The sequence below is a fragment of the Ambystoma mexicanum genome, chromosome 2q, assembly GCF_040938575.1.
Source record: "Ambystoma mexicanum isolate Mex_15411 chromosome 2q, UKY_AmexF1_1, whole genome shotgun sequence".
Lineage (NCBI taxonomy): Eukaryota > Metazoa > Chordata > Amphibia > Caudata > Ambystomatidae > Ambystoma > Ambystoma mexicanum.
The window spans coordinates 366,008,041-366,035,309 of NC_090924.1; the positions used below are offsets into that span (position 1 = coordinate 366,008,041).

The 27,269-nt window shown below is 46.4% G+C and overlaps 1 protein-coding gene across 2 annotated transcripts in view; it reads left to right on the forward strand.

Annotated features, from left to right (window-relative positions):
* Nucleotides 1–27,269, forward strand: part of SCNN1B (sodium channel epithelial 1 subunit beta) — a 449,291-nt gene that overhangs the window by 352,239 nt on the left and 69,783 nt on the right. For both annotated transcript variants that reach the window (XM_069647395.1, XM_069647396.1), the window contains exon 11: nucleotides 3,568–3,629. In XM_069647395.1, coding sequence (XP_069503496.1) covers nucleotides 3,568–3,629 — 62 coding nt within the window. The remainder of the gene's footprint in view (nucleotides 1–3,567; nucleotides 3,630–27,269) is intronic.

Sequence of the window (27,269 nt, forward strand, 5' to 3'; positions counted from 1 at the left end):
GGGTGAAAACACCCGATTTTGCTTTTGGCGGGTGAAAGCCCATTCATTTACATGGAAGTGTAGAGAGCTTGGCAGTTGAGAGAGATGCTTTCTGGGTGGGTGACACCCACTGAAAGCGTGTGAGTTATGAAGGTGTCCCGAGACGACATGCTTTTCTTTTTTGAGTTTGGGCTATTAGGTGTTGTGACACCTATAAGCCGAAACTATTGCATTGGAGTAGAGATGGGAAGGAATTACACATAGGAAAGACACAGAGGCTGTGGGTGTTGTTAGGTTATGTGCCTGCCCATTGCCATGCTAATCTCTATGGCTATTCCTAGACCTCAAACCGTGACTGTGATTAGTGTGGAAAACCTATGGGGAATGATTATTCTCATTCAGGCTGTAATGGGGCATTCCATTGTGTATGCCCCATTGTTCATGGAATGAAGTACCTCTCCTCAGAGGGGGAAGTGCTTTCATTGCCCATGTTGTATTAGTGAGGCCATGCTCCCCACCAGGGAGCAGTTGAATAGTCTGCACCCCAAATAAACTATACCATAGCACATCTAGTTCGTAAAACAGACATTTCATCAGGAGCAGATGTTATAGTACAGTCCTCGATTTAATTCTACAAAACTGGCTACATGCCATTATTTATTTATATTTATTTCCCAAAAGCAACAACTTTTAAAATGTCCCATTTTGTTCACTGGTGTGGAAGCCATACATGTTTCAGTCTTCGAACTTATTAGAACTTCTTCAGGAGCACAGTAAAGACAAAGTCATTGAAAACTGACATGGTGATAAACCTATCCATCAAATCTTGTATGTGGAATCGGATTCTTAATATATAGTCTTGTAATGCTTCCCATTTCATATGGCATTGCGAGCAGCTTCAAGATTTTTTGTCTTTTTGAGCCCCCAACATTTATATTTCACATATTTTCTCTCTGCTTCTGAGAGCTGAACTGGCTTCTATCGCTTTCAGGGTTTAGCTACTGCTAGACTTAAGGTGCCGCTGAGAAAGATCTGGGAACAGGTTTGAAGACCGAAATTGTATATGAGAAATAAATAATTTTTTGGTTTTAAAAATGTGAGGGTATACTCAGAAGACTATATGTTTGCACTTAAAAAAGTCTGTGTGAGAGAGTGAAGGAGAAAGTTGAGGTCCAAAAGACTTTTTTATGAATCGGATGTCCTGCTGTTCTTTCTACTATGTACAGAAGTTCTGGTACTCTTGCAGGTGATAAATCGCAGCCCGGTTGTGAGACGCAAGCTACCCGTATCCAGCACATCCAAATTGAGTGGTTTCCAGTTTTCCTGGTAACCTCCAGGCAAGGCCCGCGGCGGCAGATCCTCCGATAGAAACTATCAATCACTACCCATTCTTATATCTTTTTGTCATAGTGGAATGCATATTCCAGAGCCAGTCAGTCATATCTGTCCATCTCATGCTTACCTATGGGAGGTTGAAGAGTGCACAGTGTGCATGATAACACACAAGGGAAATCGCAGCAACTCCGGCCATCGTGATGAAGCAATCCTAGGATGTAAGTGTGATAGACCTCCTGCTCAGTCCAAATACCAGTGTCATTGCTCCCTGTATAAAGGAAATTGCCTTATCTTACCTCCGTGTTTGGTGACTGGCAGCGAGTACACTAATCTCCAGCCTAATGTGTGGTAAGCTCCCTGCGGGATGCATTGGGAGGACTGTTTCCTCTCTATAAGAAGCAATGGGATTCTCAAATGGTCTCCGCGGGCCGGTAAGATGGTCCTTGCCCATCACAGTGATCATAGAAATGGAGCCTACTCCAAAGACCAATGAGGTTGTCCCATTTTAGTGCATCTATTGCATGTGACTGCATATGATTCACTGTGCTGCATGTAGCGGTGCTGGCTCCCATGAACATTTTGGTTCAGCTGCCACACAGTCTCTACCGAGGGGTGGGCTGGCCCAAATGGAACTCTGGAGATTTCCCCCCACCCGCACCCCCCCGGCCCTCCCTTGTGTGGTTATCTATTTTCTCATAGGAAAAGGATTGGGCTTGCTCAACATGTGTAATATGGGGCCTCCTTGGGTTTCCAGTCCACCGTGGTCTCAATCGCAAGCATGTCCATTCCATGTAAAGTATAGCAGAGCCCTCATCTGTACAGAGCTGCCCTGGGAGTTATTTCACTTGTCATTCCTGCTACTTTACTCCATTAGAGCTGCACCCCATAGCTTCACATCACAGTCGCACAAAGAAGATGTGGTCCACTTGTCATGGTCATCTTCCATACGTCTTTGCCTCTCCACTCTGCGGCTTTGGATTCCTCCACAGCAGACATGTCTGCTTTCTGTACACTGCCTCCTAAATTACGATTCCGGTTGCGTTCACTGCTCCTCTGTCGTCTTTTCAGACCAAGCTTCCTACAGCTCTCCAGCGCCACTACACGTTGCAGGATGGAGGCAGTTTAGAAATATAAGGTAACATACCATACTTCCCCACAAGTAGGCTTGGGCTGTAGTCCCACGCTCAGAATGATAATGATGTGTTATTTATATAGCGCCTTAATCCAAAGCGCTTTACAGAGCACATATTTACATACAATATCACCCAACCGAAATTGGTACTCATTTATCGACCTCAGAAGGATGAAAGGCTGAGCTGGCCTTGCTGGGATTCGAACCTGTAACCTGCAGATCGCAGCAGCGAGCGCTCAACCCGCTGAGCTATCTTACCGGCGGAGGATGCCAGAGAAGGGTCATTGCCCCTAACTAATACAGTGCTGTGGTGTTTTCCACCTACAGGGTGCAGTGAGATGGTCCCTGCCTTCAGTGAGGGTTTAGTGCAGCGGTGCATGGTCCTTGCCCACTGGAGCGACATGCAGCAGTTGCTGCATGCTGCAGTGTTTAGTTGCAGATGCTTGTTTCTCCCCAGCAATTCACAGGGCATGCCTGCCAAACACTGGAAGTTGGAAGCTACACCTTGTCCTGTACAGAGTGCTGCAGACACGGTGCCTACACCGGCAGCCCAGGATATGGTGACATTGATTTTTATGATGTAGCCGCAAGAAAAGCGAATATTTCTGGCACAAATCTATAGATTCTGTGGCGTCACTGCTTAAGTAATGGAAATTCTAAACTTCAAAAATTCAATTATTGGTGTTCGATGCACCCTGAGCCCGCCCTCCAGTTTTAAGCATGCTCTGGAAGATGGCATTCCTGCATCTAATTCTTCTGTAGTGCGTGGACATCAGATATCAAACATTGACGTTGGGTTGTCCTTCAGACCAATTCAAATGAATGGCACATGGATACAGCAATACATTTTGCACCTTAAGTGAGCGTTCAGAAATGGTGAGGCATTTGTGAAATGTTTGTTGCGAGCACACAATCTCTGTAAACTGGGTGGTTTGCCTGTTGGTCCTCTGGGCCCTCTGGGAAGTGCAGCAAGGGGGCTCCTTTAACGGGAGCGGTTGGAAGTTTGGGGCCGCCTTGCATTGGATCAGTGGGAGCGAATTTCCTTCCAGTGAGAGTAATGTAAACTTGCAATATTCCCCTGAAACAACCATGTGGTTAAAGTACCCTGCTCTTTTCCGCAGGATTGGATTTTCCACGTATTATCCTATGAGAAGGACTCCTCGCCAAACATCACAGTCAAAAGGTGAGAAGTATGCGTATTGTGTCCTATGCGCGCATGGTATGACATCCCTGATATGCCTATGGTCCACCGCGTACTACGGGGCCTACGCTTACATGTATGCAAACTGTAAGCGGTGTGTGCACAGTGTTATTCATGTTTACCTGTTTTTTCCATATTGTCATATGCGTCTGCCTGTGAGAGCACATACTATGATCTCGGTGTCAATATCGTGATCCATGTGTGCATGTGTGATCCATGTCTGCATATCGGCACATGTGCCAGTGTTTATCTTTTGAGATCCGTGTTCCCATGCTGTGATCAGGTATGCGTATAGCGACTTATGTCATCTTTTTGTGATGCTTGTGTGTCCATGAAGATCCACGTGTGAAAACTGTGATCTGTGTGGCATTGTGTGACCCATCTTAGCACGCTGCGATCAGGGCTGCCTATTGTGACCACGTTTTCATTATTGGGATCTACATCTTTATGTTGGGCCCGGTGTCTGGACACTGTGGACTTTGTCCTTCCCACTCGCAGTGGCCTCTGGGCACGCCCTATGGCCGTGGCCAGTGGCCAGTTAGTCTGGGGCACCCATTAATGGCCATGGCTAGCACTAGCCCCGTGAACCTGGTTTGTGGATTCAAGCCGGGTCGTCGTGGTTTGAGAATGTTCGAGCAGGGCCCAGGCCCTGTGAGGTCACCCCATCCTAGTGAGGGAATGTGGGGGAGCTCTGGATGGGTGGTATATGGTCAAAAACAGCAGCCAACGGCTTCATTTCATTTTCTGGGCATGTTTCGCTCCTCTGCTCCGCCCCACCCTTTCTCCCTAGAGTGGGGTAGGTCAAAAACTGCTGTATTTGTCATGCGACGTTCAGGTCTAGAACGTGGCAGAATTATTGTTCGAATAGGGATATTTCTTTGGTCCTTCCGGAACAATTAAATGAGTGGCTCTGTTGTGACTGCGGAAGCATGTGCAGTGTGACCTGTAGCACGTGCCACAGCATGCCCTGCCTCCGTAATACCGTCATTTGAGTCTTTCTAAGCCTGCCTGGTAGCACGGTATTGGGTAATAATGTCCCCACACATAATGTCCCCAGGAAAAGCCATTGGCAACATTATATATGGTGACCTTCTGTATGGGGACGGGTTGCGGGGGAGGTCCCCTGCGCCCCCTGTTAAAAAAAAAAATCGAGGGTTGCGGGGGTGTCCCCGTTCAATGTAATAATGTCTGCAAAAAACTGCAACATTTTTGTCAGAAGACATTTTTGCAGGGACATTATTATTACATGGACCCGGTAGCGCGGGGTGGATTTAAGGTCTTCTGGGGGTAGGAAGCAAGATTGCTGTTGCTGCAATGTTGTTGCACACAGATCGGAATACACCTGGCTGTGTGTGCAGCTAAGCTCGTAGGTGTTTTCGGGGGCATGGTGTTCAGTGAAACCCAGCCTGCGCATGCCATGAGGTGTGTATTTTTGGTATCGAGTGTGAGTTTGTGTGGTGGGCCCAGTCACATTCATGCATCTTGTCTCATGGGGACAAGTGAGAATATTTTAAGGCGGTTGTGCCGTGAACCCCTCCCCCGTGAAGCCATTCTGCCCCTGTAAGGAGGGGATGTTGTACCACTGGGGGTAAAGTAACATTCTTAGTCCATGGGTCCATTAATTCTTCCTGGGATCCCCACTTTCAAATGTTCATTGATGGCCCTTTACACGATGTTCAATTGCCATGCAGGCTTTCTTTGCAGCAACTAGGTATGTGCACAGTGTTTGGGTCACAGTGCATGTTCTGTGCATTTCAGAGCAGTCTGATGTGTGCACAATGTGAGCTAACGGAGGAACAGTACACGGCATCCAGGTTGTGCACAACGTGTCCAAAACAAGTTGGCATTTATATTATGTGTACATCAAAGTAGTTAACTAGTGAATGCACACGATTAGAAAATCGGATGTGTCCAGAATTTACAGGTACATATACATGTCGTGTGTTCACCAACCTGTAATGTACGCAATGTGAACGCAGGCCCGGCTCCAGCAGGGGGGATTAGGGGAGCCAGCCCCCTCCCCAAGTGCCAGCCTCTGGCCTCCACTAGAAAGGAGGCCATGTCAGTGGTGTTATACACCATTTGTAACCGAGGGAGTGAGGTGTGGATGTCACTCTAAATATTCAGCAGCAACCTCAGAGACATCATTCTGAGAGGCTGAATTGCAGGAGGTTTGGCCATGATTTGTTTCCTTGCCTATGACAATTATTTATGCCCCACAGCCATGAAAGTACAAATGAGGGAGAAGGTGGACCATTCACACCTCACACTTATTCAAGCAGGCTGCCTACAACTATGTTCTCAAACCTAAAATCACCATTGTGGTTTCTGTAATTTAAAGTATGTTTATTTTTTGTGGGAATATAGTGGTTATTCAGATCACGCTTACTAAAATGGTTAACTATATCAAACAACAAATGACAGGTAAAGTTGCTTGAACACAGATTTCTGCAGAAGGTGCGTCAACTGACTGGGGGCCCTTACAAATTACATTCAAAGTATATATTCTGCTGCATTAACTACTTGAGTATAAGTAAAAAGATAAGGTTGGTAGTAACAAAAATGTAATTCTGGCGGGGAGCGTATAGTAAAATCAAAAAGTGATAAATGCAAGGCTTTGAATTAAATATTACCACTACCATTGCTCTGCACAACTTTCCATGCCATAAGTCTGTAGTATGTCTGTGCGATTAGAGAAGGGGACAAGCCATTAGTAAATTACTTTTGGTGCTGCCACCAAAAGGTGCAGTTCAATCTCAATTGCTAGGCCGTGTTCCATCTGCACTGGAACACAAGCAACCATATGAATGTTTAGGCCCTGTGGTTTAGCAGTTTGGGAAGGGCTTCTGACATTAGTGACAGGGCCAAGGCTGATGTGCAAATAATGGTATGGAAGCCTGGCCAGGGCAATGACGGTGGTTATAATTGATTCAGAGACTTTTTACCTATTCGGTACAACCAGAATGCATGCTGTGGAACACAGATAGCATGGCAATAAAATGTGAGGAGAAACCCATATCCTACCAGTGTGTCTGGTCATTAACCCACCTAACGGCTAGCCATGGCTATGTCAATGCCTCAAGTTTCTAGAACTCTTTGAGCAAGCTCTATCACAAAGTAACCCCAAACATGTTGCTGTATAGGGCCTGCCAGTGTTATATCTAAGCCTTCTTTTGAGTGTTTCATTATTTTATTGCCTCTGTAAATTAGCTTCTGCTGTAGTACAATTATTTTAATGTGTGTCTTCAGCCAGTTGATTGTATAAGCAATATATGTGTCAATGCTTCTGTGATTTGCACTGAACTGTCTTAAACAAGCAATCACAAAGCCAGCAGTGTTGGCTTGCGTATAGGTATTAGCAAACATTTGCCAGGCCATGGCATCATATGCCTAGTTACCGGCACCATTTTCCAGCTGCTCCCATCCTATGGCCAGGTAATGCCCTTATAGCAGTGCCTGGCAAATGCCCATCCATGCCTAATCAAAAGCATGTTGGCTTCCATTTGTCTCCTGAAGTGAATGGGTATATGCCCAGATGTGGGTGTTTTGCTTGCTACGCCTACGGAATCAAGATGCACTGCACTGAGCTGGTCCAACAAGGCCCTAACTGAAATTGAAAAGGCTCGGATGGCAAGTATTGACCAGTTTCAGATCTTCTCATGCATACTTACCAGTGGGGCACTGACCTAAATAGAATGTATCTTGGTTTGGAAGCCTAGTCTACTCTGACAGAGCTTTTCATTATTCAAACTGATAAGCACTGTCTTGATAACCTCATTCTGATTGAGTAACTTCAGAGTTTGCATGCAAACAGAATATATCATGTGTGTTGTGGGATTTGTGTGGAAAGTATGGGTGCTGGGTATTTAGGCAGTGCCGGAAATGAAACATGAACACCCGTAAAATAACAAAAAGGAAGAGCGTTTTCCATAATGTAGCGGGCAAAGTATAAAGGGTGTACATCTTTTATAACTAAAAAGCAGTATTTAAATATTTTCTAAAGAGTGCAATCAGAGGTGGATTGGACAAGGGACAAATGCCAATGCCGGATTGGACAAGGAACAAATGCCAATGCCCCCTGCTCTACTCTTTCCCCTCAAATACAAACAGCAGGGCTGATCAGGCCCTACCTACAATCTTATATTTTTATCGTGTCTCAGAAGCAGATTATTTACAACCGGAAGTGATTATAGATGAGAAAAGGCAGTGAGAATTGCTGAGGCACTTTAAAAAACATTATATAGGGTTTTAAGAAGCTATTTAAGTGTGATTGTTGGGTGATTAGTAAGTAATGGGATACAGAACAAGCTGTGTGAAAAAATAACCTTGTCATGCATTTCATTTCACTTTGTGTCTGTATGAGATTTTTTGTAAATTCTCAATAATTGCTATGCTAGAGCTTGTAGGCTTCCATTCTGGATGAGGACAATAAAGCTACAGGCATAGGGGATTATCCCCTATGACGGTAAATTATTCCAGGTCAAGCGGAGTAGAAATGGCGCTAAATGCATGTAGCTCCAGTTTTTATGAGCTGCAGGTTTATGTATGATTTCACAGATGAAGTTGGAGAGCAGATTGGACTTAACAAGGTCCCCCTGCCAAATCCGATTGGTTTTCCACCAGCATGTATTTTTACGTCCCCGGAAAACCAATAGATTCCTATGGGACCTGCCTGACTTTTACACCTGGAAAAAGTGGAGTTCAAAGGAATCCATTGTGGATGGCTCCCACAATCGTTAATTGTGCAAGTGATTTACACTTTTCCAGACACGTAGTGGTAAAGTAAAGAGCAAAAGGCGATTTTCGCCTGTGTTTTACTCTTTACTCTTCCAGTACTTGGTGTAAACAATTCAAATTAATGAATGCCCCTTTTGCAAAAAAAGTGCAAACAGGAGATTTCCAATCTGTGCAATTTATGATTCAAAACAAAATGTCCCCTTAATCATTTCATCAACTTTTTTCTACAATGATGAATACATTATCAGGTTGGTTAATCATGTGACTTGTGCATTTTTAAAGTAATCTGTATACAATTTAGTATTTATTTTTTAGGTATTCAAAGCCAAACTTCAACACATATTTTTACCAACTTGACCTTGGAAGATGTGTGGCCAAGTATCTAAATTTCAGGCTAGGCTCAAATTATGGTTTTACCACTTGACCAAAGTGTGTGATCCTGGGCATATTTTTTAATTTCACTATGCCTTATCTGTTAACATTAGGTGCCCCTAGAAGTGATTGAGTTCACATTATAAGCTATTCCAAAAAGCCTCACTCATGGTTAATAGATGGGCAGCACACAGGGATTAGGACACACGCATATCTAACTTTGAAAATATCTGGGCCACATTTATTGAACACAATTGTGTCATTCAATAGCAAATCAAAGAAAACACATCAAACAAAGAGTTGTCATGGACAATTGCATATTATAACCAGTTTGTACCAGACAATGATGTACAGGGGCATGCCCCACCAGGAGCGATACTAGGACGCCGCAAACCCCTCAACCAGCACTGTCTGCCTCCTGATGCAGCCCTTACAGTCCTAGCACTCCCCTGCGCTCTCAACTAAATTAAAATGTGCTGCAAAAATGCAACAAAAAATAACATTTTGTGTTTAAAATGTAATTTTGGAAATGAACCATTGATGGGAGACATTCAGAATGGGACTACTGTATGGGTTCGGTTTGAAAGGAGAGAGGAGGAGGTTGTGGAATGGGTGGATGAAGGGAGGATTGTATACATGTATATGTTATTGGAAGATCTGTTGTTGTGCTCTAAATATTGTGAAGATCAACAAGACTACCTGTATTGATTGGGCATGGTATGTTCTTGAAATTTAAAGAAGTTTGAAATTTTGTAGGAAACGGTCTCCTATTTCTTGCTTCAGTATTCTGTGTGGGGGTCTATCTTTCACAACAGGATGGAGGGACCACAAGCATCTCCTCCGGGGCCTGCTGGGAGTAGCCACAGTGCTAACGAAGGTATTGTTGGGCGGACACCATCTGAGATGGTACAAAGACTGGGGGCCTCACTGCTCAGCCTTCTCAGAGGAGGAGGAGGAGGCGGCAGCATCACCCTAAATTCTCCCAAGCTAGTACAGGAAAGGCATGCTGCGTGCTGGTGTGAATAGGTGGGATGGGAGGTAAATGGGAACAGTGGTTGGGGCAGCTGAAGGGAGGCGACTGAACGGTGGAAGGTGAAGGAGGATCAGATATAACAGAAAGGGGAGAGCAGATGGGAAGGGAAGATGGGTAAATTGACATTGCAACACTGTTTCCTTTGCTTCTCTTTTGCTATGTACAGTTTTTTTTATAGAGGGGTGCAAATGTATTTTTGCACATCTGGGAAGACATTTTTTGCTGGATTTCGGAGCTGGGAAATCTGGATCAATGCCAGCACTTTGTTTAGGGTACTCCTAGAGCCACACCCAATGGAATGTATCCCCCCAGCCTGATCACAACCCTGGCCCACCCAGATGAAAATGCCTGGAGCCGGGCCTGATGTGAAGGATCATAATTTATTCACTCTGTAGAGCAGCTTGTCTTACATAATGTACAGGGCCGTGATGCATTCACTTTGTACACCCTATTTTTAATTAGACAATGTAGGTCATGATATTCACTGTGTACATCAACACATCAGTACTAAATGTACAGGTGGAGTATACATTCCTTGTATACCACAACCTCTTATGCACATTCTGTACAGGGAAATGACACCATCTATATATAATGCAATATAATATTAAGTAGCCTTATAGTGCACCTTTACCATTCTGGTGCCGTCATTCAGTGTGGCCATGCAAAAAGAGACATGCGGTTGTTTGTGGGATAGCGAGTAAGGCAGTTGTGTGCAGCCTAGAAGTTTGAGTCATGAGTGTTGCCAAGATTCTAAGTGGTGTCGCGCCCGTGTGACCAGCAGAACTCTTGAAGAAAGGTGCAGGTTCTGAAACAGATGCAAGTGGGCCAGCTTCCCTAAGGAGGAGTGTGTTCTCATTCCTTCCCCTCCCTCCCCCTTAAATAACTCTGCCTTCTCGACAGCAGTCACACGCAATCTTTTAGAGTTCCCAGAAATGTATTGTTGGCACCTTGTCGATTCTTTCTTGTGTTGGGCTGGATTTGTCAGGATGTTGTGTTGGTCCACCTGGACTAGTAGAATACCTCGCACCACCACCCCTGTGCCTCGGGTCACCTGGACAGGGGTTAGGCATCAGAGTCCTTTGATGGTGTTTGACTTTGAAATAACCAACTCTGCCCCGCTTGAAGTGTGCATCACGTTTAGGTGGTTATTCGTGCAGGTCGTAAGTCATAGCCTCATGTCTTCCCAAGACCACTAAAAGATACTGTACAGTGCTGAGGTTTTAGCGCTTTCTCCATTTTCCCTCCTTCCTTCACTCCTTTCCTCCTCCTCTCCTCTGTTTTGTTTTTTCCTTATCTCTCCATTTGCTCTGCCATCTAGTTCCTCCTGGCCTCTCTCCCTCCTCCCGTTGGATCATCTGGTTGTTAACTTTTTCCCACTTTCTGACATCCTTGCTGCTCTGCAACTCAGCACGTTCCTGCTCAAGTCTCTTCTATGTTCTTTCTCCCTCTTCTACCCCTTTCTCGACCTTTTCCTCCGCTGCATCACTCTTTTTCTATCACACTATAGATTCCCCTCTATATTTGTCGGCCCTTCTCCTCTCTGGCCACTCCCTCCTCCTCTATCTTTCACTCTATCCTCCTTGTTCTTGCCCTCTTCTTTCACCTCCTCTGTTTTTGTCTTACCCTCCTTTGACTCCACTCGTCCTTCATTCATCTATACTATATTCTTTCAGTAACGGTTTATTGAGAAGCCACCCTCAAAACAGGGAGTTTCTTCCCTCCCCACTCAAGTGGTTATACAACCAACTATTTAACACATTTCTTTTAGCCCTATCTCAGGCACATATCATGCCCTTTGGATCCCTCTCCCCTGAGCTAACAATGAGCCAAGAACAGGCCGGTGTACGGGAAATATATTGGTATTTATTTAAATTAACAGTAATAGAAATTAGCACAGAAATATCGAAACACCACTTTATCCGTGGCACAACACAATCAACTTCTCTCAGAATAAATAAATCACAAATGTGAGCTAAAAAGAACACAATCACAATTGTACACTTTCTGCCAATTTCACTTCACAAAATAATTACACTGATCAATAATATAATTTTGCCCCAACCTTTGGTTTAATAAAAAAAAAGATTGATTTATCGCTTTGTTTTTGAGACCCCCCACCCCTTGCTTTGGTCTATTTTGGGAAGTCAGACAGAAAAATGTGAATGCTTTGGGGAATTTTGTATTTCAAACCCCCATTACTGAAAGGCTTTTTTTTTGCAGGCTCCTGACCTGTGGCTCTTTACTTCTAGGGTGGCTGGCTTTCTTGTTCAGGCACCTTAAAAAAAAAAGAAGAAAAATAAGAACAGGAGTGCCACAAGCCTAACACTTTCAGCCCTGACCCTAAATAAGAAAGAATAGGAATACCGAATAATGTATCTTTCCGGAATTCTATACAATAATTGCTAGGCTCATTAAATGTTTATTTCAGGCACACTTCAGGGGGCGAGTCACTGATTTAGCCTGTTTTTAAACGCCTCACTCAGCCTTTCATCCTTCTGGGGTTGATAAATGAGTACCAACACATGTTGGGTGATATTGGGTGTATATTTTTTCTATATAAAGTGCTTATGCGTAAGTGTTATATAATAACACATCATTATCATTTGGTCATGGACATCTGCTTGCATGCAAAGTCATTTGGTAACTTGGGCCTACACACACTGATCTTAATGATACATATGGCGATCCATTCTTGTATGAAATGTACATCACATAGTGATATCGTAACTATATTTTTCGTAGTGTACAATGCTATGCGATGCCACTTCCTGTTTTGTCAATGGGTGAAATGTCGTGTTCCATCGCTACCACGATATACCGCGATATCACTTTGGGGCGGGTCAAATGACATCACTTCCTGTGATGTCATTAGGTGGTCAAGGGTCGTGTGATGTCACTTCCGCTACCCCTGCCATTTTGGTGAAATGACGTCCCTGGAAGTCACCCTGTGCTTCATCTGTCTCCCCCATTTCCTCCGCCCCAAGTACCACCGTCATCCAACTAGGGCCGTCAATTTGAAGTTGGCATTTTGCTATTAAATTGACGTTTTGTGCAGACAAAGCTGCGACCATCCTTCTGGACCAGTGTGCTGCCTTGGCTTGTTCACACAGTCGACCAAAAACATCCTGCTTATGCAGCTCTCCGAAATTACAAGGGTCGACCAAATGGTGGCACAAATCCTTTCTTCAAAATGGCTATCTACATGTTCTATCTACCACAAGGCTCAGCCGCCACTGCAGTCCATTTCAATAGCTACTGAAGACACAGGGCTTTCCTCCTTATCAATTGCGACTGTCGTCTGTGGGCCAAGGACGTGATGACGTCTGTGTCGCTCAACGCAGCAGACGCACCAAGCAGCCGGCCTTCGTACATAACTCTGCAAACAATCTCACAGCGCATGCATCAAAACTGGTTTTGTATCAATCAGAAAACGCTGAACTAACCTGGCTTGAAATACTGTCTCCAGCCTCGGAGTGGATGACCGAGCGCGACTTCGCCTTTGCACACTACGAAGGTTTGCTGAAAAACTTTGGAAACTTTACGAAATTGCAAAGTTCTTAAATATGATTCTATACAAATATATATATATATGTTGCTTTCCTATGATGTGTGTGCACTAAACAGCAATGTTTGTCCACAATTGGGCTTTAGTCCTTGGCATGCCACAACTTCTTCCCGGCAGCGGGTGTCGCTATCAATAATGTGAGCACAGGGTTTCAAACCCACTCCTTTCAAATGTTATGTCCTGGCTCGGGGCACCCGGGCCAGACAAGTAGTTGCTGGGGAAACCCAACAGGGACCAGCTGTGCTGCATGGTCCGCAGCACCAAGGTAACAGGGGAGGGACACCCTGATAGGGTCGGGGGCGCCCGATCCTGCACACTGTGGGAGAGCACCCAGCATGCACAACACCTGGCCTCGTGGGCACATGGGCCAAGGCAATTGTAGCATTGCATGCAGTCACCACCTTGAGACACAGTGATGCGTGGACTCAAGGTCAGGGGACCGCCTGTAAAGTAAGCATGCGCGGCGCGCCAATAAAGTAGATTACAGCAAACCAGTTGTCTTTTCTCGCAGCCCGCGCAGCGTTACCTGCGCGCCACTTCCCACTAAAAAAGACAGTTTACTGGCGACGAGGGACAAACCCACGCTGCTCAGCTACAGCGGAAAGATCGCTGCCTGTTAATGAGCGGCTCTGTTCCCGGCATAAGAGAAAGACGGAAGGAGGGCAGGTCGGCACGGCGGTGCTCCGGACCAGGAGGAGAAACTCGCCAGCAAGGCCTGTGAGGCCCACAGTTGAGTGCAAAGTGCACCAAAGACACCAGAACCACAGCCAGAGCGCACGTGAGGAATGGGAGAAGAGGGACACCACATATTGGTGAAAGGATCAGTGCAAGGGGCACACACCCACCACAGCTACAAAATGGGTGGCCTTAGCGGATCGTGCTACACGTGCCAGCACATACAGAGTAAGCACAGCATTAAGGCATTATGTCCGATTCCCTCACAGAACCAGGATCAGGCAGCGCCAGTCCACGCCCAAGGCCGGAAAGGGAGGGATGTGTTCCCAGTGCCCTCAATCATGCCTTTTGACACAATAGACACCACCAGCGTGGGTCCAAGATGGACCAGGTGGATGAAAGAGTCTGACGCGTATCTTGATATAGTGGGGCTACAAGAAGATAAACGCATCATTGGCCTGCTCACCGTCACAGCTGGCCCGGAGGTCCGAGACATTATTTTTGAATTGCCAGAGGATGTGGAGTACAAATGTTATGAGCTGAAGAAAATATTAAAAGAACACTTCACCACACACCAAAATGTCGACTATGAAAGACATGTATTTCATACCACAACACAGCTACCAGGGGAGAGGGTGGACAAATTTGTAACGCACCTAAGGGCAATAATGAAACATAGCGAATTCCAATTATATAACAATGAGGAGGCCATAAAATCCCAAGTAATTAAGGGCTGTGAAATGATGGTACTAAAAAAGAAACTGCTACAGGTGCCGCACACACTAGCAGAAATTCTTGTGTTGGCAAGAATGTACTCCGCTCTGGACCTCCAAATCTCTACATTGAGCAAGACACACATCACCACCCCAAATATCAAAGAAGGACTAAGCAAGATAATGGCACAACCCCTCACACTACATGACCCGATGCACGAAAAACAGTGTGTCCGATGCGGATATGACCTTTCCCAGGACAGATCATTGGTCAAATATGTTCGGCCTGTGGTGGTGAAGACCACTATTGAGCCATGTGTCAAAATCCAAAAGCAATGAAGGTTAACTTATCAGAGCAAGGACCAAACCGACACACAAGCCCGCCCAGACACCAAAGGGAGGAGAGGTCAAACGGGCTCGACAGACAACATCACAAGGAGGGACGCCACACTAGAGAAAAACACTCGCCATCACCAGAAGGACGCCAAAAAGGTCAAAGTAGGATCCACAGACTCTATACATCCATGCCATCCATCAGCAAGTCAGAATCTCATTCCAGCACGGATAGACGAAAATAAGGGTACCTTTATGCCCTAGGAAATCCAACCGAAACAGGACACAGTCCAACACTATCGCTGCCCATTCAAAATCAAGAATTTGAGTTCCTAGTGGATGCCACAATCAATGCTAGGCCAGACTCTGAATACCTGAAACTCAACAGCAGAGACTACGAAATACACAAGTAGCAATCTACGCATACGGCGCTAAAAACAAACTTTCATGACTGGGCGCATTTAAAACCTCGTGCCACCACAAAGACAAACATGATCACATAACAGTGCACATTCTGGCGACAGAGGCTGCAACCAGCTGCAACTTTTCAAGTGGGCAGTCTAAATGGCCTTGAATGGCCAAATTATGGCAGGAAAGTACATGTCGCTGGCAGCCCAAGTGGCGGCAAACTTTCCACGTCTGTTCAAGGGCATTGGAAAACTCAAAGGCCGAAAAATAAAATAAAGCTGCACATTGATCCATCTGTGGAGCCCATTGCACAGCAATTCAGAGGGATCCCGTTCAATATTCAGCATCAAGTTGAAAAGGAACTGTTGGCGCTAATGGAAGGGGACATTAAAGAGGCTGCATCAGAGCCCACACCATGGGTTTCACCTGTCGTCCCAGTACCCAAAAAGAGCACAGACAGACAAATAAGACTCTGCGTCGACATGCGAGCCCCCAATCAAACGATCCTGAGAGAACATCATAAATCACCCTGCATCACTGACATGATGCATCTTCTCAATAGAGCCAAAGTATTTTCCTACCTAGATTGGAATAAAGGATACCATCAGATCGAACTCAGCCAAGAGTCGTGTTACATAACAACATTCACCACACACCTAGGGCTTTTCGTTATGAACGCTTGAGTTTCGGGTACTCATCCGCGGCAGGCATTTTTTAAGAGGAGATAAGCAGGATCATCCATCACATACCGCATTGCATCAACTATAGCAACAACATTTTGATCTTCGGATACTCCCAGGAAACCCACAATGCCACGCTGGTGAAGGTGTGCGCGGCATCAAATGACGCCAACATGACTCTGAATTAAGAGTTATGTGACTTCAACAAGAACACCCTCAAATTCTTTGGCCACATTTTCTCTCAAAAAGGAATTCAACATGAACCAGACAAGATCCGGTCACTAACAGAAGCACACCAACCCGCGAACATAGCACAAGTAAGATCATTTTTGGGTCTAGCGAGTTATTGCACCAGATATCTCCCAGATTTCGCCACCACCAGTGCGTTGCTTCGGGCGATCACGAAAAAAGATAAGAATTTTGAATGGGGCCCCGTCCAGCAGGCGGCTTTCGATACCATAAGAGACATGTCTGCAGCCGTGTGCATGTCCTACTTTGACCCCATCCTAAAAACTGAACTCACAGTAAACACGTGGCCATGTGAACATTTCCACCTGTTCTTATATGGAAAACCCTTCATGATCATCACTGACCACCAGGCTTTCATCACGATATATGGGAAGCCGACCGCCCAAATGCCACCAAGAGAATAGCAAGATGGTGGTTATGCCTCCAAGAATACAAGTTTGCCATACTCCACAAACCAGGGAAGGCTGAGAGAATCCAGTGGATTTCTTCTCTCGACATCCACTCACTGGATCCACAACATCAGGAGGAAGGGCAAATGGGTAGATACATTACATCATCCATCAGCCTTTTGCATGGCAAAATGCACGGCAGAAGATGTAACACGCACACTAGTGGCGTCCTGCATTAATAATGGAAGATGGAAGTCGGCTGGAGAGGCAATCCAAGTGAACCAGGCAATGGTTGGACAACTGTTCAAGACACTTGCAAAATCAAAAGAACTATCCAGATCACCATCATCCCTACTACTGAAAGGAGACCGGATCATCCTACCAGCAACACTCCATCAGCGAACCATAGACATAGCACATGAGGGTCACCGTGGAATAGTCTCCACAAACCGCATGCTGTGGTGCAAGGTATGGTTCCCAGGAATGGACACATTTATTGAAAAGACACTAAAATCTTGCCACATCTGCCTCGGTCTGCAAAACCCTGCATTCCCCGGAACCACTACACATGTCCGAACTTCCAAAAGGAGTATGGGAGTAAGAGGCAATAGACTTCTTCGGGTCTTTAAGGTCAGGGGAATACACGTTTGTAGTACTGGATGAACACTCAAGATACCCAGAGGCAGATGTAGTAGCCTCTACAGCAGCCACATCATTGATACCAGGCCTGGACCATATATATTCAGCATTTGGAGTACCGAAGGTGGTCAAGTCGGATAATGGTCCACCTTTTACCAGCAGGACCTTTGGAAACCCCGATAGTTTGCAAAATCCCCAAACAGGTAAGGTAACTCCCCTCTGGCCACAGGCAAATGAAGTAGTCGAACGCTTTATGGCCAACATCAAGAGGGCCATACACATTGCAACCATCACAAACATGCCCATAGAACAAGCCCTGTGCCAACTCCTAAGGGATTACCGTAACACGCCGCACAACCCACACGCCGAAAATGCCCAGCTGAACTCCTGGTTGGCCGTCCTGTGCGCTAGAGAGTGCCTCAAGAGGATCATGAAATTGAAGAAAGTGAAACAGGGGTGGAAGCAAGGCAAAGAGATGAATGTGCAAAAGAGAAAGTTAAGGAGTATGCAGATAAAAGAAGGGCACTGACTGCAGATTTGTCAGTGGGGGGACAAGTACTAGTACAACAAGTACAAACTCGGACATGCCACCATTCGACTTGCGGCCCATAACTGTCTCCCACATTAAGGGATCCATGATCACGGTGGAAAGAGAAGGATGGGTCACAAGAAGGAACAGTTCATTTTTCAGAAAGGCTGGGGACGGCACATATCAGGTAACTCAGCAATGGAGTGAAGAGGAGGAAGATATCAGAGAAAGGTCAGGATACTCGGCTGATGATGATGAACCAGAAAGAGAAGAGCACAGGAGAAAACCCGGAAGAAAACAATGCAAGGTCACCTGGACAAGGAAGACCCTGTTGCATAGTTCAAAGACCCCGAGGGTGGATTGAGAAGATGGGGTAGGACGATATTTATTTTGGGGGGAGATGTAGCATCACACGCAGTCACCACGTTGCACATTCGGACGCAGCGATGCATGGACAGGTAAGGTGACCGCTTGTAAAGTAAGCACACCCGGTGCGCCGCCAATAAAGTGGATTACAGCAAACCTCCATGGCGTCCGGTTGTGTCTTTGCAGGCAGCCCATGCAGCATTACCTGCGCACCCCTCCCCACAACCCGATGCAGTGCAGCAACTTTGAAAGCCGTGATCACACAGTGAACACAACTCCACAAAAAGGGCACAGACACCAAGCAACACTCTGTGGGTCTGCTGCTGCATGTGCAAGCCAAGGCCCCTTTCCTTAACTGCCATGAGCGCCTAGAGACCACGCAGGTGGCAACAGTGCAGCAGTATAACTACCTTAACATTAGCATCATGAAAAGGTCATGACTCGTCTTCTTGAATGGGCAATGCATTTATGTCAAAGGGGCCACACCACAACAACTGCGTATGCTTGCTCTAAACCGCACCGCTCCGCTTTCATAAAAGAGCACTTTGTTCATGCCAGACCAAGGAGGGGGCACTTGCAGTCTCAGACTGGCCTATAGCGCAATGCTAGAACCAAAAACACAAAATGCTAATGTGGGCCAATTTTTCGGGTCGAAGTGGGCCCGTTTTTTGTCCCATGTGGGCCAGTTTGAGAAGTTACTTCACCATGCGGCAAGCAGTTTTGACCAGTGTTACTGAATGGCTATTCTTTGAAAAGCACAATTTACATCACATTTTATCAAAAACCTCCCCCCTTGGGTACTACTCAGTCTGTCACAAAAGGAATGAACTGGCATTTGCAACTGTGGGCCACTTATTCATTAGTGACCGAGACAATTTCATGCCCCAGTCCAACCATGGCTCGTGGCATACGCCTTCCCCTTGGTGATTGTGCCCTGAATTGCAGTGGTCGATGTGCGTACCCTAGTAAGGGTATCTTGCCCGTTGCCACCCCACCCCCTCCTCTCCCACCTCCCCATAGATTCCAGATTGGACGCCTGCAGGTCGAAGCCGCACAGATTCGGATTGTATGCAGTTTTGAGTACTTCATGGGGAGGTTTGCTCAGACCCGATCATGAATTTGATTTGCTTTTAGCAGCATTCGGGTTCAGATGAAGCATTCACTGTCTGCACAGCTCTGCAAGCTTTGCAGCAGTGCTCTTTCTTATGCAGGCTGAGCATGTGTGGTGTCTGGCATGCCATTTGCTTTGTGGTCGCTTTCTCTGCATTGATGGCACTCGAAAGATCTGCTGGCCACTCTACATGGCTCTATCATCTGCTTGGCGGGTACTTTCTGTTACCCAAATTCCAGTTTCAATTCTTTTCACATTCTTTTCTGCATGTAGATGCTTATTTGGACATTCGTGTAATGTTGCATGCTTCTTGCAACGTGCTTTTTGTTTGTTTGCCACCAGCATCTTCTCTTGTATCTTAGTTGGCATAGGGTTGGTGATTCGCGCAGGGCAAGCAGCTTCATAATGCTGCCACAGCGAGTTGCAGTTGTCCTTATTCTCTGTTTAAGTTCCTCCAACAACCAATCCTTTTCTTTTTCCTTTCTACGGATCGATTTATTCAAGTCCTGTAGTATGCGTCTAAATGCAGCCAACATGGGTTTCGACCATAGGTCGTCCTCAAGGCTGCCATTTCCTGCATAAGTATCATACCGAGTACATCATCACATGAATCAACATTATGTGAAAGAATATACAGCTTACATCAAATTGTGGCAAGAAATAAGACAGAAACGTCTGACAAAAAGTGTAACATTGAGTGCGGAGAATATGTGATCATTACATACCAATTTGATTGTTGACCAGCCGGGTTGGCGAAAGAACAAGAAACAAAGCATGGAGCAAAGGTTCAGACTAGTGGATTAGATTGAGAGGCATTTTGCTTCAAGTAAATACTTTTTTGGTTGTGTTGCTATTATATTCAGCTTTAATCTATGGTAGTTCTGTGTCATTACACTTATTGGTGACCAGTGGTTTTTGATAGGTTATGCTCCACACACTGCAGTGCTAATTGCTTATCAAACCATGGTGCACCTAACAGACATCCCCATCCTTTGCAATTGTAGTCTAGCTAGCGGATAACTGCTCCTTGTTGAGTGCTGTCCCAAATGTGGGTCGAGTGAAAGGATAGAAGGGTGAGTCATTGTCAATATTGGGTGACAAAGATCCCCAAGCACTATGCGGTGGTTTCCCCTCACAGCTCATTACAAAAATTCGAGTAACACTGAAATGGCATGTGATTCTAGGTTTTGCAAGGGATGGGTGAGTGACATTTAAGAATTAGTCCGATAAGCTTCTGCATGCTGACTCCCCTAAACTTGATACACTTGAATGATCTGAACATCATAGAAAAGTGAAAGGTCACTAAGTATGTAGGCGGATAGGGCGATAAAAAGCATTTGCTTTCAAAAACGAATTGCTTACTGATTGGGGTGTGTGCAGTTCCTCAAAACATCTATATACAGATGTAAGAAAAAAGTGTATATGTGGCTGTCAGTAACTCTTCTATATAAGCCTGAACTGGAGAAGAACCAGTGAGTTCTCAGTATGGAACTATGGTACCACATAAGTAAAAATTGTAATCCTGGAGTACTAGAATTAGTTAGTCCTTGTGTCGATTTAACACGGCTGAAAGTACGCAGTGTTGGGGAAATTGTGAAGGAATCGTGGAGTGTATTTTACCTCACAAAATCGATTGTTTCCGATGCTTGCTGTGTTCTTTCAGAGGTTGAGTCTATGCAGCATGACATTCTCTCTAGTTCCCAATCTTTTGTCCATGCTTCGCGTGGTGTCATTGAACAGATCTTGATTGTCGGTATCCCCTTCAGCTGGGAATTTGGCTGGGCTCTCAAACGTTCTGTGGCCTTCTACCCCCAGGTTATCCAGTAGCATGGCTTGTTCTGTGCTGCTGAAACCCCTGCACCACTCATGCGTCCATGTACAGGTTGAACATCCTTTCCCACTGTCACACCAGTGTGGCTGCCTTGCCCTGTAAACTGCAGAAAGAGTGGCAGAGCCGTAACACCCTGAATGGTCTCTTAGGGTAGTGACACCGTTTGGAGCGTAGAGTTTAGGAGGTCATGTTTATTAAATTGCCTTGTCGGGAGGGTTTCTTTTGGTCGAGAGGACAACGGAGCTCAATGCATCACTGATCCCATCCTCGCCAGTCTTGAGTCTTCTTCCTTCACAATATATATTCATTTGCTCCAAAAACGAAGTTGCAAGATATCTTTTATTAATGTAAGATGTCTTTTTTGGAAAGCTATGCTTTATCTCCTAGGACTGCAGTGCTGCAATGCTGTTTCTCTCAGCCCAGATCGGCACTAAGGCCACTTTTCCCACCCGCCACCCCAGTGCACACGCACGTCAGAAGAAAGCATCTCTGGGCGGCGGGGAAAGAGGAAGGGAAGGGAGGCTGGCACATAACTATACATGGATCCAAGACAAAATTGTCTCTGAAGTTTCAGAAAATAACTTTTCTCTTTTGAACCCTTGCATGAAAAGATCTTAAACAATTGTACAGTAACATTGCTAGAAAACAGGCCCTGCATGAAAAATGGGAAACTTTTCATGTAAGGCTTCATATTTTTTAAAAAATTGTTATTTTGATTGTTTTGAACAGCTATTAACATGGTTTTTTATTATAGGAAAAAAAGGATTTTTGTAATTTTTGCATGCCACTGGATTGCATCAGGAATTGGTGCTCTGAAAAATTATTTTGAAAATCGACTTGGGACATTTTGAGATATTAACAATTTAAGATGTATCTATATATGACTAATATATAGATTGAATGTGCATCTTTGATGCAAAATGTGCGCGTACATATAGCAGGTGTACATTAGCCAGGACTGACTTTGATGTTTATCAGGAGATGTAAATTGCGTACTGGTGACATATGCTCAAAACCAATATAACGGGGGGCTGTTACGCAGCTATGAAATGGGTGGCTGAACGGGGAGCTCCGTCCTGGGCGACATTCCAAACTACTAATGATCCTTGTTGGTGCCATTTCAAACCTTAAAATGCAGAATTTTCGTTAGCTGAAGGCTTGGTGCAGAGACTGCCTCTTTGTTGAGCACTTTTGAGGCGGGGAAGCCGAGCTGTCTACACATTCAGGACGCCGGCATAGACCCAGAGGGAGACCCGCTTTCAACTTCCGTGCTATGCAGCAACTCCCCTGACGAGAGAGCGTGGCTCTTGAGGCCGCAGGGAGGGAGGAGCTTCCAACGGACCACTGAGCTAGTGTGGAATATACCCCTCCCTGAGTCCTCCCCTCTGGCAGACCTGTGCCGGTGGGGTTGGTGGAGACGCGTCCAGTGGGAAGCGCCTCTGCCCCTTTGATTACCGTAACACTGGTGCGGATTGCAGGGTGGCTGGGTCGCTTGAGTGCGGAGGATCTCCTAGACCCTGTGGAGAACGGAGGAGTGTGTTACAGGCAGCATTGGCCCAGCCACGTGATCGGAGTGGCGGTCCCCGCTCTCATGGTCCACAGAACTATGGTTCGCAGAGTTGGTGCAACACAAACCAACCGTGGTCTCCCTACTGCGTTTGGGATTCCGAGTGAACACCTCAGACCTTCAGCGACTGATTGGTGGCTGTGGCAGGCTGCGGTTCTCATCGGACTCCGTTGGCAGGAACCTGGCCCCCTGCACCCTACTCCTGGCGGAAGCGACTTCACCCCTGGGCAGCCAGTACCTAAGGGGGGGTATCGACTCCTACCCTGCAGCAATGCTGGGATAGTGGAGACTCTGCACGCCTTGCCCGGCAAGATTGGGCTGGTGTGTGCACCCCTCGCTGCTGCCACTACAGGCAGTGTCCTCGTGGAGTGGGCTCCCCCGTGCGCGATGAGACGGGGAACGGCTACCATCATATTCCGGTGCCTGCTGTGGGGTGACACTACGGTCCCACGTGTACTTCAACCCATATCTGTGCTGCTACTTCTACAATAAAAGCAAACTGGGAAGCGGGACTTAGGAGGTGAATAAACAGAGGGGCTCCACCGAGTGCGCAAGATGAAGACCACCTGCCGCAGGCAATCACGACCTGCCTAAACCCCGCGCAATGAGGAGAGGGCACCACGAGTAGGTGGCACCGGCTTTTGAGTGGATCTTAGACCTAGCGGGCCACGGCAACAGACATCTCAACTGCAGCTTCCTCAGCTCTTTATTACTCCATAAGTTCAATACCACCTGGCTTGCCTGGGACGTACTCTGCACCTTCTGCTGGCAGATACGGCAGTCATATAGCTTAAATCAGCTGCAAAGTATTGAGAATTCTGCGTTTGGTGCTGCAGAAGCACCAATTTACTCTGTTTACGTGAGAGGCTACAATCCGTTCCACCTCACACTGGGGGAGTCATTCAGGATTCCGCTGAGGGACTGCAGTGAGACTGCTCAATGTGGGTTGCGGGATTGGCATCCATTAGCCCCTGAAACCCCAATACGGTGGCGGACCCCACTGTGCACTACCCACACAACATAATCCGGGCCGGCGGTTGAAGGTTTCTCTCTGTAAGTATGATCTGCAGTCTTTAGCCCTGTTTACAACTGCTCCATTGCCAATCATAAACTGAGCTATAAAACACCGGGGGCATGGCGCATTGTAGAGATAAGTCTGTATTACTCAGCGGCTGGCGGGTTAATACCTGTCGTTTGTGGTGAAAGGATCGGATCTTCACCAATGTCTCGAACGTTGTAAGTAAGGGTGAGAGGACCCTCCTACTAATCCCTTAACCTCTGGATTAGCTACCTCATGAGTCCCACCACCAGGTGCAATTTACTTTATTATACTCACTGGTTGCCCCCGCACCTCTCCCAGCATGTTTGAACTCCCGCCTGTTGAATTGCTCTGTCTTATTGGTGGATCACCTTGCTCTGAACACTGAGGGGTGGCCCTGAATACGCCCGGTCTCTTCCTTGCCGGATTCGTCCCTCATCACAGAGCCTTGCCGTAGCCTCATATATATCCCAGTACAGTGATGACTAAGGGGGCCAGTAAGAAACAGAGCTCTATCAACATGTTCACCAAATCAACACCAAAGCCTGGTGATGCTCAGCCAGAAGCCGAAGCCCCCTCCTATAGTGTCCACAGAACCTACAGAACTCCAAAAGATGATGAATATATGCAGGAGGGGTTTACCACACTTCACACAAAGCTTGATGATATGAGCGGGACGATCGGCAATATCGAGGCCAGGATGGAGAAGACTGGCTCTCGGGTGACCGATGTGAAATCTAGGGTCGGCCTGGCAGAAGATGATATCATGTCACTCTGATCTGAGGTAGCCTTGCTGTCCGGACAAGTTCAGGCAATCAATAAAAAGAATGAAGACCTGGAGTCACGGTGCAGACGGAACAACCTCCAAATTATTGAAGAGAAAATTGATGGCCCCATTGAGAATGTTATGGAACACACACTTCTCTCTTCACTAGATACTCCTAAGCTCTCGCCACAGTTTGCGATTGAGCAGGCCCACCGATCACTTGCTGCGAAGCCCAGGCCTGGCGCTCCCGCCCGCCCCATCATAGCCAGAGTGCTAAACTACCGCGACAGGGATGCTTTGTTATGCGCGGCCAGAGCTAACGGTGAGCTACTGCTTGGCTCTGCCAGGATCTATTTGTATCCAGACTACTCAGTTGTTATTCAACAAGTGCGAAAAAACTTCCTAGCCGCCAAGAAATGGCATCGTGAATTGGGTGTTAAATACTCCACGATTTACCGAGCAAAACTGAGGATCGAACATGACAGGGTCTACTTTTTTTACCATCCCTGAAGAAGCCCCCAAATTCATTGATCAACATTTTCCTGGCTAGTATCTGTCTCCTATTCCCCGTGTGGTCCATGTTTGATTACTTTTGAGGCAAGGTCTTCCCACGCAACCCTGGGAGATCAATGCATGGTTCGCCGGCGAGAAACCCTCTTACTTTCACTTGTTTCTAATCCATGTCCTTAAGATGTTTGAAGGCCCGTACTGATTTCAATTAAATCCCATATGATACTCCTTCATCATACTCTGAATTGTGCACCACTTTATGCTTACTTATGCCCTACGCCAGTTTGGATTCCATTCCTGGCCAGCGCACAGCCCCTATGCAGTGCTGCAATTGTTGTTTTTCTGGGTTGATGTCTCATTGGGGTTTCACCCATCTGATTGGGAGAAGAGTGTGGGGGAGAGAGGCAAGGGACGAATGTTTAAAAAATTGCTTGACATGCGACTGTGGAGACTCTAATCCATAAATCCCTCAAATTCACCCTCAAATTCGCACATATTAATCTCATTGGTCACTATGTCTTACTGTTTGGCTCACTTCTTGGACGAGAGGTGGTGCTACTCAATGTATATGGTCCTAACATCGGTGACCCCTATTATCAGGGTTCCCCCTAATCCCTATACTGTGAGGCGGTGACTTCAACACCATAGTAGACCACTAACTTAGACGGGTCCGGCTTAAAACCTCGCCAACTCTCCACGGCTGCTAGGACCATTATAGAAATACCGGCCTTGCTGGGGGTGGTCGACGCATGGAGACTGATTTACCCCAATTTCCGTGCTTTCTCCTTCTATTTATCGGGGCACGACTCACACTCTCGTATTGACAGATGGCTAGTATCCATTATACTTATCAGGACTATAGACCAAATGACCATCCTAACTAGGACCTTCTTCAATAACTCCCAGTACTGTTTCGCTGCGGTGGGGGGAGGGTAGTGGAGAGTCGCGTACATGGAGACTGAAACCAAACGTCTTGTTGGACCCTGTATTTGAATAATCAGAACTGGGAGCCAACATTGACGAGTTTGTCACGTTCAATACTGGGTCAGTAGAGACCCAGGCCATTCTCTGGGAGACTTTCAAAGTCTACATTCGTTGAGTTGTCTTGGCAAAGGAGGCTGGGATCCTTAGTTATTCACAAATCCATCCAGGAGAGCGAGGTCCGACTTGCCGGATTAGAAACGCAGTATGCCTCGTCCCCAACCACTGCTGTACTAAATGATATAGGGGTTGAACTAGATACCTTCCGAGCCCAGTCGGACTGAGAGCGCAAGCTCTTGGACGATCCCAAGGCAGCCAGGAAATACGGCGAGAGCGAATGTCCTAGACAACTATTAGCTATACTGATCTGCCGAGAAAGGGGGGCACCCCGTATACCAGCGATTGAGAGAGCAGACATAGCATCGCTCTCTCAGCTCAAGGAATTAACAATTTTCGCTCTTTCTATGGAGAACTCTATGCCGATGTAGACGCTTCCCCCACCGCAGAAATCAAATCTTTCCTCGACAGTATGATATGATATGGCATTTATTACGTGCCTATACACAAGTGTTTTAAGGCGCGACGAGGCAAGGGAGGAGGAACGAAGGGAAGATGGAGACAACGATCTTACTAGGCCAGGTGATATTGAGATCGTGCAGGGGATAAGGGAGGGGAAGAAGTGCGGGCGGAAAGTGGAGGGGGCAGTGTAGTGCATAGGATAACAGTAGGTAAATAAGACCATAAATAAATAAAAGTGCGGCCAGTTGGTGGCAAGTGCAGGTGAAAGTGCAGACATCGGGTGTCAAGTGCTGGTAGGGGATGTAGGGGGTACAGAAACAGTCCCCAAGTGCAAGGGTTGCAGGGGGGCAGTGCAGTTGTGCAACTGGCGGGAGGGGACCTGGGTCTGAGATCAGAGAGTAGCCAGGTAACGAGTGCAGCTTCAGGTTCAGCCAGTAGATCAGCAGGTGAGAGGAGGAGAGAAAGCCGAAGAAAAGAGGAAGGTCTTGAGGTGCTTCCGGAACCAGAGATGGTGGTCCTCAAGTTTCAGAGAGGCAGGGAGGCTGTTCCAGAGGGAGGCCCCAGCAGAAGAAAGAGATCTACCACCAACTCGTTGCTTGGAGAAGCG